Source organism: Spermophilus citellus (genome assembly GCF_964194105.1).
Source record: "Spermophilus citellus genome assembly, chromosome: 4".
Taxonomy (NCBI): Eukaryota; Metazoa; Chordata; class Mammalia; order Rodentia; family Sciuridae; genus Spermophilus; species Spermophilus citellus.
In genome coordinates, this window is record NC_138185.1 from 35,121,390 (window position 1) to 35,132,634 (window position 11,245).

The 11,245-nt window shown below is 37.3% G+C and overlaps 1 protein-coding gene across 1 annotated transcript in view; it reads right to left on the minus strand.

Moving 5' to 3' along the window:
* Positions 1-11,245, minus strand: part of PAK5 (p21 (RAC1) activated kinase 5) — a gene marked incomplete at both ends in the record, with an annotated part of 101,025 nt that overhangs the window by 14,187 nt on the left and 75,593 nt on the right. Inside the window, 3 exons of the mRNA XM_081291965.1 lie at positions 6,320-6,446; positions 7,298-7,431; positions 9,346-9,837. Coding sequence (XP_081148091.1) covers positions 6,320-6,446; positions 7,298-7,431; positions 9,346-9,837 — 753 coding nt within the window. The remainder of the gene's footprint in view (positions 1-6,319; positions 6,447-7,297; positions 7,432-9,345; positions 9,838-11,245) is intronic.

Genomic DNA, 11,245 nt, shown 5'->3' on the forward strand with positions numbered 1-11,245 from the left:
TAAATTAAATACAGAATGTTTAAACATCACAAAAGCTTGTAATACTGCATTAAGCTCTACCTTTTGAGCTGATTGTTTGGGTACTAAAAATGTAAAAGTTTGATCAGGTGTAACTATGGCTGCTGTACCATTATTTGACCCATCAGTGAATATATTTGGAGCATTCATGATAGGTGTTTTTCTTGTCATTTTTGGAAAAATTACAGGATGCGATGACCAAAAAGACAATAAAGGATTAGATGGTAAGTGATTATCAAATGAAACATTAGATTTGCACATGATTATTGCCCAAGTATTTAACTCATTAGCTAATTCATCAATTTGATTCATAGTATATGGAGTAATAATTTTATTGGGAGAAATTCCAAACACTCCCTTTGCTGCTTTTATTCCTTTGAGTATTAATTGTCCTACAGCCTCAGGATACCTAGTAAGAATAGTGTTAGGAGAATAAGATAAATGTATCCATAATAATGGACCTTCTTGCCAAAATACTCCTGTAGGAATATTTTTTGTTGGTAGTACAATAAATAATAAAGGCAAACTTATATCAATTCTATCCAAATGCATATTTTCCATATATGTTTCAATGATTTTTAATGCCTTTCTTGCTTCAGGCGTTAACATTTGGGGTAAATTTGGATCTGATGAACCTTTTAGGATATCAAATAAAGGTCCTAACTCTCCTGTTGGTATACCTAGAGAAGGCCTTATCCAATTTATGTCTCCTAATAACTTTTGAAAGTCATTAAGTGATTTGAGTTGATCTACTCGTATTTGAATTTTTGGTGGACGGACCATGGTTGAGGATAATAGAACTCCTAAATAATTAATTGGAAAATTTAATTGTACTTTATCTATTGCTATCTCTAGATTATAATTTTTTAATAAGTTTGTAAGTGTAGCATAACATTCTAGCAAGGTGTTTTTAGCTTTGTGTGCTAATAATACATCATCCATATAGTGAAATATTTGTAGTTCAGGATTTTGATTTCTAAGTGGCTGGATTACTTTGTTAACATAAATTTGACACATAGTTGGGCTGTTAGCCATCCCTTGAGGGAGTACTTTCCATTCATATCTCTGATCAGGACCTTCATGATTCACTGCAGGAATAGTAAATGCAAAAGGTGGACTATCCTCAGGATGAATTGGAATTGAAAAAAAAACAATCTTTAATATCTATAACTAAAACATACCAAGTTTTTGGCAAAGCAGACAATTGAGGAATCCTGATTGAGCAGGTCCCATAATAACCATCTCATTATTAATGGCTCTTAAATCTTGCAATAATCTCCATTTACCAGATTTCTTTTTGATGACAAAAATGGAAGTATTATGGGGAGATACAGAAGGTTGTATATGTCCTTCTGCTAATTTTTATTTGACCAGATCATGGGCTGCTTGTATCTTTTCTTTAGTCAGGGGCCACTGAAGAACCCATACTGGTCTTTCTGATTTCCATGTAATTTTTATTGTCTCAGTGGCCCTTTGTGAAAATCCAACCCATGTCTGTCTGTTCCTTGATCTATTTGTATTGGTGCTGCTATACCTTGTTCTTGTTTTTCTAATCTTTTTCCTTTCCTAAAACCTTGTCTAGCCATAATAGTGGGTGCATTTTGATTGATGTTATTTGTTAATGTCAAACCTAATTGATCTAGGACATCTCGTCCCCATAAATTTACGGGAAGATGATCCAATACATATGGCTATATAGTTCCTTCACATCCTTCAGGATCCTTCCAATCTAATACCATTGCACTTCTATGGAGATTAGTCACCACTCCTAGGCCTCGAAGCGTTTGAGTGGCTTGTTGTAATGGCCAATTTTTTTGCCATTCTTGACGAGAGATGATGCTAAGGTCTGCACCTGTATCCAGTAGCCCATTAAATTCATGTCCTTGAATATTTCGTTTTAGCATGGGGCGAGAATCTAAATTTAAAGAAAGCATAGCCCAATCTACACCTGTGGAGCCTAATCCCTTGGAACCTCTTTCTACAGCACGACTGGAAAATTTATCATGTAGGCTTGGTATTATTAGTGACTGTGCTATTCTATCTCCTGGTGAAATTACTGATATACCCTTTGGAGAACTGGCTATAATTTTTATTTTACCTTCATAATCAGGATCAATTACCCCAGGACTTATCATAAGTCCTTTTAGAGTAGAAGAGCTGTGTCCCAATAATAAGCCTACTGTTCCTTTGGGAAAAGGAGCTGTTCCTTTTCTTGAGGAGCTGTTTAGTTTGGCGTGTGTGGTTCTAAAAATAAAGTTAGTTTCTTTATGTTGAGAGCCACAGCCAAAGGGGCCCCAGCAAACTTCCAGCTGCCAGCAGTACTCCATGGTATGACCACATCATACTTTATTTAACCATTCACCTTCTGAAAGACTTTTGAGGTTGTTATGAAAAAAACTTCTATGAATATTTGTACACAAGTTTCTATGTGCAAATAAGCTTCATTATATTTGTACACAAGTTTCTATGTGCAAATAAGCTTCATTTCTCTGAACAAGAGTGTAGTTACTGGTCATAGGGTAAGTCAGTTTTAGTTTTCTTAAATATTTTACTAGTGACTCATAGTTATACATAATGCTGGGGTTCATTTTGGCATCTTCATACATGCATGGAATATAAATTACTCCATTACGATCCTCAGTCTGCAAACTGTTTTCCAGAGTGGTTGTACCACTCTGTTTTCCAGAGTGGTTGTACCAGCAACATATGAATGACCAGTGTTATCACTGTTTTTCATTTTAGCCATACTTATAGATGTGTAGTGATATCTCACTGTAATTTTAATTTGCATTTCTCTAATGATGTTCAATATGTCCCAACAGGAAGAGAATCCAGTACTTCTTGTGTGGCAGACAGCATTTTTTAAAAGAGCAAACAATAGTATCACCCATTTCATGAGCTTTTCTTATACTGTGACTTTAATTTTCTTCCCACTCAGGAGGATTCCATCCTTCCTTCCTCACTGAATCTGGAAGGACTTGTGATTATGGTGAAAGTGACACTATTTGATACTGTGATTATGTTACAAAAATGCCATGTACTTCCACCTTGTTTTCTTGGAATCCACTCATGGAACCCAACTACCATTCCATGAGGAAGCCTAAGTGTCATGGAGAGGCCACATTGTTGTTGTTCTGGCTAATAGTTCCCAACTAACCTTGTAGTCACCATCTACCACTACCTATCTGATATGTAAGTGAGAAAGACTTACAGTCCAGGCATCATCTAACCAGAGGTCAGAGCAGCACTGCCTTGCTGAGCCCAGCCAACTCTCAGAGCTATTGAGACACAGCTCAAAAGCTCATTGACCTATGATCTTGAGATGCTTTGTTATAATAGCAATAAAATAACTAAAATAGTCTTCTTAATATGCTCTGTTAGTTCAGTATAAAAATGTGCTCTCAGATTTTGTTTTGCAGAGTATTCACACTATATCTCAGCTCTCTTTATGTAAAAAAAAAATAATTTCCTTGTTCTGTAGAAAACCGAAGAAGCCCATTAGAATCAATATGGTATAAAGTTCTGAAATGCGAATGAAAAACCTTTGGCCTACACAGTCAAGAGGCACAGATCCACCAAACATGCAATTTGTTCTCTCTGCTTGGGAGACTCCTACCTCTGACAGCTAAAAGGTCCAATTCCTCCTAAACCTCTTTTGTGATGTCACTGCATCAGAGGGGCCTTCTCTGACTGGCCTTTATAATAGAGCTCCAGGCTCCTTATGCTCCATAATCCATATTCTGCTTAAATCAATTACAGAAAATTTAGCACTTTCCACTTCTTGTCTGGTGGTATTTTTTTTTAAATATATTTGTTTATTACCATATTTCCAACCCCTAAATAAGCTTAATGAAAGAAGTGATTTTGCTTTGTTCACCGGTAGGAGTTATAACCATCCCTAGCACACAGTAGACATTCAGCAAATATTTATGAAATGACATGCATAAAAAGCCACTAAGACTTAAAGGACTTCCAATGTGCCTGGCCCCGTAAGCTCTTTGCTGGGTGCAGAGCAGTACAGGAGATTTTGAGACAAAGGTTCTTCCCTTGAGAATAACAACTGAAAGATTTAATTATCTAGCACATTGAGAGGAGGGAAGATTTTAAGTGAGCTAATGAAACAAGGAATTATTATCTTAGTTTGCTGTCTGATTTTGACATCAGATAGGTACTTCCAACAAGGAGGCCTGCAACATCAATCTACAGGCAAAGAAGGGTTGTCTTGAAATCGCCATGCTTTTTCTTTCTGGTAGTACAAGTGGACCACTTATACTGATTCATGGGCCAGTTCCATGTTTTACAAACTGAATTTGAAATTGTGGGGCCTAGGTGCTTTCTGAATCGGGCCAAGGAAGAATTCTTGTTCTTTTCCTATACTTCTGTTTTATAGAAGATTACGCAAAAAGGGATGCTGATTCTTCCCTTCCCTTTGGACTATATCCCTTTCTAGTATGACTTTGTATTTTGCCTTATCAAGACATGGAATCTATTTCCCCACCTCTTGAATCTGGGCTTGGCTGTGTGGTATGACTTACTTTTGCATACATTATATAAGCACAGGATTTAAAAGAGCTTGTTAATCTGCAACAGGGCTTACTTGTCTTGCTATACTTGGGAACCTTGCTACCAGCAACATACGAATTTACAGGGCTACTCTACTGGGAGACAAACAATACTTGGTTGGGGCCATGTGATCTTCCTGTGTCTTCTGAAAACCAGCCAATTGCCAGGCAAGTGAGTGATACCATGAACTGCAGTCTGGTCACAAGTTCATTAGTTTGTGCCACATGGAGCAGAGACCAGTTGTTCCACCTGGTCAGCCCAGAATGATGAGCCATAGATTTGTGAGTAAATAAATGGTTCTTGCTTTAAGCCATTAAGTATTGTGAGGTTTGTTACATAGCAAAACCTTACAGATGCTCCTGTAGTCCTGCTTTTAAAAATTTCAGCCTGACTAATGCAAAAAGTAGGACCACAAACTGCCCATTAAATATAATCCCAAATTTGCAAATTATGTATACATGGAAACACAGAAAAATATTAAGTAGGATTGAGTGATCTTTATTTTGTCATCTATTCTAAACTTACTAAGTTCTCTACAAAAAAAAAAAAAAAACTTTTAAAAACAAAGTAAGAAAAGCCAAAGTGCTTTGGAAGTTTCCTCCTGTTGTTCTCTGATCATCTCTGGGCAATTCTGATGTGATGTGAACATTCTCCTTAGGGCCAAGATTACTGGATTATAAAAGATAGGTACATCAAAAGGATGACTGGCTCTATTTGTCCCAGAGCAATTAACTCTAGTGGGAGTTTCAGGGAATTTAAAATTCCTAAATGGTTAAAATCTGTGCTTCAGAACTATCCTATCTAACTAATCCTTCCTTGGAATAGCCATTCATTATTTCCTTAATTGTTGTATGCTCTGTACCATGCTGTAGCTGCTGAGATTAAACAGAATCCTCTGGGCATGCTGCAGTGATGAGAAATGCATAAGTCTGAGCATGGAAATATTCTGGTGTGATGAGTATTTTCTGTTTGTCCTTTCAGACACATTCTCCTCCTTTCTCTGAGCCTTAGGAGGCCAATCTGCACTGATTGTAGTGATGGCTCCTGACTGGGTTGAGCCAGTGGGGAGCATCAGTAGATGACAGAAACAAGGGCAGAGGGAGGCTAGGGTAGTTATCCTCAGCTCACATGCTACAGGTCCACCATGGACTGGATTTCACCAAAGCTCAGAGTTCCTGCCAGGCAGACCTGAATACTATAACTTATTTCCAGATTCCAGCAGACAGTTCCCTGCCTCTTCAGGCATGAGGTAGAATGGTAATCTATTCTAGAGAATTGCACTCATGTTTGTGCCCTATTCCTTAAGAAATTTCCATGTTTGCTTGAGCTTTTATAAACTATTATTAAGTAACCTCTCTGCAAATTATCATTTTGGAGTTTGCCATCTATTTCTTGCAGGGCTTCTGAGAGACCCTGTAGACATGGATATTTGCAGGAAGGGGAGAAACACAGCCCTAGAAAAGTCAGCTCCTCTCCTCTAACAAAAGGAAGAATGTTACAGAAAATGAAATTTTCAAAGCTTTCATTAGTTCCTATACTTCATTGTAAAGGAGGCAAATTACCCATTCCAATTCAGGTCACAGAGGATGGGAAGGTAATTTCCTTTTTGTAAGTCTCTGGAAAGTGTGGTGGGTGACTGGTGACTAAGAAAAATTAGAATTATGAAAAAGTGTTCTTAAGAGAATAATGTTCATGACAGATGAAGTGATGAAGGAGGAACCCAACATGAAAATTTTACCCGGCCATCACTTGTCAGGAGGATGGAGTCACTCTTTATATCCCTGTGAATCACTCCTTGGTTGTGCAGGTAGGAGAGAGCTCTCAGCACTGACAGACAGACAGTAGCTATCTGTTCTTCATTCATTCTAGAAAGGAAATAACAGTTCAGGAACAAGAGAGGTACAAGGGCATCTTTCAAATTCTAAGGAGAGGTCACTTTTTTGTGTTCTGGAGAACTAGTCCATGTACTGCAGCCCGTATCTGGAAAATCTGCAGACAAACAAAAGGAAGGTTCTGGCTTGATTGCCAGAACACAGGTTTGGTGTCAAAAATTAAAGAGGTCCAGCATAAATCAAAAGAATGAGACCTCAGTTTTTCAGCTCTGGGGTCATTAGTACAAATTTACTTCCATGGATTCTTACAAAAAATTCCTTAGGTATTAACAAAACTGCAAGACTGGTTTAAACCAGAATTGAAGAATTTCTTTCTCTTAGGAGGCTTGCTTTCTAACATTAAACTTTGATCCTCTACCTGCCCTTTCCTTCCTTAGGTTCATGGGGTGGTATTATGTCATGACAACTCAGTATTTGAACTCTAGTTGGTAATGGGCACTTTTGTTATTTGTCACTGAAACTTCATTCTTTGCAGATTGCTGATTTTTAAATCAATGGCAGGGTTATAGGTATAGCTCAATGGTAAAGTGCATTCTTAGCACTCGCAAGGTTCAATTCCCAACACACCAAAAAAACAAAAAATAAAAATAATTGGGTATTAATAACCTTCTTAGGTTAGGTAGAATGTTAATTGAATGAATGGACTACACATGCAAGATATAACAATGAGAAATCTGGGAAACATAGGAGAAAAGGAAGTTGTGTTCCTTGATTCCAAAGAGTTCACAATTTATGAAGAGTTGAGAAGACAGTCATTGAGACCTTACCTTGGAGGAGAATATTAAGCACCTTGAATTATCTGCCTGGATAATAAAGAAATGTACCTGGTATGAGTAACGATGTCTGTCAAGGCACCACCTTCTAGAAATTCCATGACCACCCAGAGCTCATCTCCAACTAGGTAGCTGTTGTACATGTCCACCACATTTTCATGGTGGTAATCCCGCATTATCACAACCTGGATGAATGAGAAAGATACTTTTTGACTTGTTTTGGTGGAATTTGGCTGGCTGTTCTCAAGTGGCTGAAAAGGTAGATAAGAAAGTGGAAGAATATGTACAACAAATATACATAAAAGGCTTCTTTAATATATCAAGAGCTGTGTGTACAAAGTAATATGATGTGCCCTATAAACTTATAAAAATAAATTCAGCCTCACTGGTAATAAAAGTGTTCATGAAAATAGTACAATTTATTCATATCTATCAAATTAACAGAGATAACATGAGAGTATCTGGTAATGCTAGTGAAGGTGAAATAGGACTATTGGTGAAGATACCAATTGGTATGAACTTTCTGGAAATATTACGTGTCATTTCCCTAAAATATATCATTAGATATGTTCATTCCAGGTCTATGAATCTAAAGAAATTATCAGTTATGAGGCCAAAGACATGTGTTAATAATATATTCACTACAAAATTATAAAAGTCTCAAATTAGAAACAATAAAATCAGAAACTGGAAGTGAATTTGACACATATATGTGACAAAAAATTATTGGCCATGAAAATGATGATTTGACATGTAGAAAAGAAAACATGTTAATATATATCTTATTTTAATTTTTATTAATATCAACTTAATGTTAATAGTAATTGAAATTTGAATGTTACCAAACTACAAAGGGGCGGGGAGGGGAAGAAAAGAAGTTCAGTGGATTCAACAAAGGGAAATGAAGAGAAGGTGGATAAGAATAGAAAAGACAATGAAATGAATGTGACATGACTTTCCTCTGTACATATATGAATACACCACAGTGAATCTCAATGTGGTATGCATTGGCAAGACTGGTGTCCTAATTAGAATAAAATATTCCATGCTTGTATAAACATATCAAAATAGATTCTATTATTATTTATAAATAAAAAATAAATAAAAACTAAAAAAAGAAAGTTACCAAAGCACACATATAGAATTATCCCAAAGAAAAGAGATATATAAGTAGAAAAAATATTTTTTTAAAAAAAGCACTAAAGTCTTAATGTAGGCATTGCTTGCTTGTGGAATTGTGTGGGATTCTTTCTTATGCTTTCCATACTTTCTGCAGGAAGAAATCATAATTTTTTTAATAGTTAAGAAAAAATATTTTAAAGTTCTTAAAGAATGACAGGCCATTGATTAAACCTCAGTTTACTGACTTACAAAAATAGGTTATAAAGGGTATAAACAGTATCACAACAATATAACACGTGTACAGTTGTCCCTCTGCTTCCCTGAGATTTTCATCTGTGGATTCAATCAATAGTGAATAGAAAATGATTTTTTAAAAAAATGCATCAGTACTGAACATGTACAGACTTTTCCCTTTACTTTTATTACCTAAACAATGTAATATAAAAACTACTTACAAAGCATTTACATTACATTGGGTTTTAGAGATGCTTTAAGGTATACAGGAGGATATGCAGAGACTATATGCAAATATTATATACTGTTTTATGTGAAGGACTTGAGAATTCACAGATTTTGTGTTTGAGGGGGTCCTGGAACCAATTTCCTACAGATGTGAAGGTTGATCTATAAACAGCTGAAGACAGTGGAGAAAGGAATGCAAATCACAGGTCTGTGGTCAACTTCCTGCATAACCTTGGGAGAGTCACCTAATCTGAGCCCAAGTTTCCTTGTGGCTGAAATAGTGAGAACACTTTCTGACTCATGAGGTTCTGAGGTCTAACTAAATTAATGCTTAGCACAGTGACTGACATGCATGAAGTACTTTATAAAAGTGACAGCCAAACACACATAGAAAAAGACAAGTAGAAAAGATTATGTGGGTGCCTTTCTAATGTCCTCAAATGTACACGTGCTGTTTTTGAAATGGGATATAAATGTTAACTGGAGAGAAAGGATGATCCAAACACACCATTTACCTCATTAAAAAGCAATTCTCGCCTCTGTTGCTTTCGAAGATCCATTTTTTTCACCGCCACTTGCTTTCCCGTGTGTTTCTCACTTGCGATGCACACGATGCCTGTTGACCCTTCTCCGATTTTGATAAAGTTATCCAAGTATTCTCTGGGGTCTCCCGGGCTGACTACCAGCTGCAGAGCAGCCCTGAACTGCTCATGGGACACCCTGGAGGGCTGCTGGTCTGAGGAGGAGCCCCAGCTGGGTGGGGGGTAGGTGCTGGATGAAATGCTGAGAGAGCTCAGGTAAGAGGCTGTGGAGATGTACTGAGAACTGGTCTGCAGGGAAGGGTGGTGGTACAGGGTGGCTTTGTGGTACCCAGAAGGGTACTGGTGGCTGCTTGAGGAATAGCCTGCTTTGCTTTGACTTTGAGGTAGTTTGGCGGGACCCCTGGGGTAGGTGTCAGACCCTGACAGTGGAGGACTGAGGACCATCTGTGCTCGATCATAATCCACCTGGAAAGACAGACATGGATGGAAAAGATTCACATGCTGGATCCAAATTGGGAATGGTCAGCTGGTAGAATGAAGGTCAACAATAGGTGATGAAAAGATATAACTGGGGCACCGACAGTACTGGTTACACTAGGAAAGAGTCTTCTCCCATCAGTGTACAACATAGGGGGAGTTTTAATTCATGTGTAATTTTCCCAGGTGTATTTGTGGCTTAACAGTATTTTCTTGTTCAGTATTTTGGGCAAGAATTTCAGGGGTAGGAGGCCTTTTCCATGCTTTTGAACTCACAGACTTAAAAATGTTATGTACCATCCATACATAACATAGTACATCTATCTGTACAAGGGAGAACATGACTCTTGGTACTAAGCAGCTTTTGCTTTGGTGTAGACCATAAGGAAAATGAATGTAACCGTATTGCCAGGTAAGTACAAATATAACTGAAAGCAACCAAAATTTGCAGGTGTATGCATGAAATCTGTATATTTGGCCAGCTCCCAAAGGGATGGCAGCAAAGAACATCCCACTCTGATTTTGGAGAGTGGGTGGAAGGAATTTAGCAGAGAATGGGAAGGGAAGTCCAAGTAAGGGGACCATTCTTATAGGACTGTAGGTGTAGGTCCCCAAAATCACTTCTTGGAAAGGATCAGGAAAGAGCCCTGTTCATCACTGGAATTGTACACAAACCACCTCATACCATGTTCACCTTCTTGTCTAGGCCAGAAAGTGCTAGTGGATCAATATACCCCCCTTTTTTTTTAAATAAGACCCTATGACAACACAGTACTAGTTACATAAGTGGTATTCAAAAATGATTAGCTGATTTTGACCTCAGGGTCCTTCTTAACACAGCACCCAAGAAATTTCTGTCTCTTTGTTGTGATATGCATAGAATGACATTAACTTGCCCCTGTATTCCTGCCATCTACTGTAAGGATATATATCTACTCTAAGATGGTATTTATAAGATGGTCATATATAGCTATTTGAAGTCAATAAGAATAAAATAAAAAATTGAGTTCCTTAGTCATACTCACTATATTTTCAGTATAAAATAACCATCACATTAGATATCATTCCATAGATCATGACCTCCACTGAAGTAATGACTACTGGACAGCACTGTTCTAGGTAAAATGATTGTCCCCACTTAATGAATTTATCCATTTATTCAACATACTAATATTTGAGCAACTGCTGTATGCTAGGCACCCTTTTCAAGTGCTGGGGAAGTTGTTAACCAAATATCAAAATGGATGATCTTTCTGCCATCCTGGAAATTATATTCTAGAGCAAGAGACAAATAACAAATAAGGAAGTCAATAAATATATAGTATGTAGTTCATTCTTAAGTGACATGAAGAATTTATAATAAAACAGACTAAGAGGGTTGAGAGTAATGGGGTAC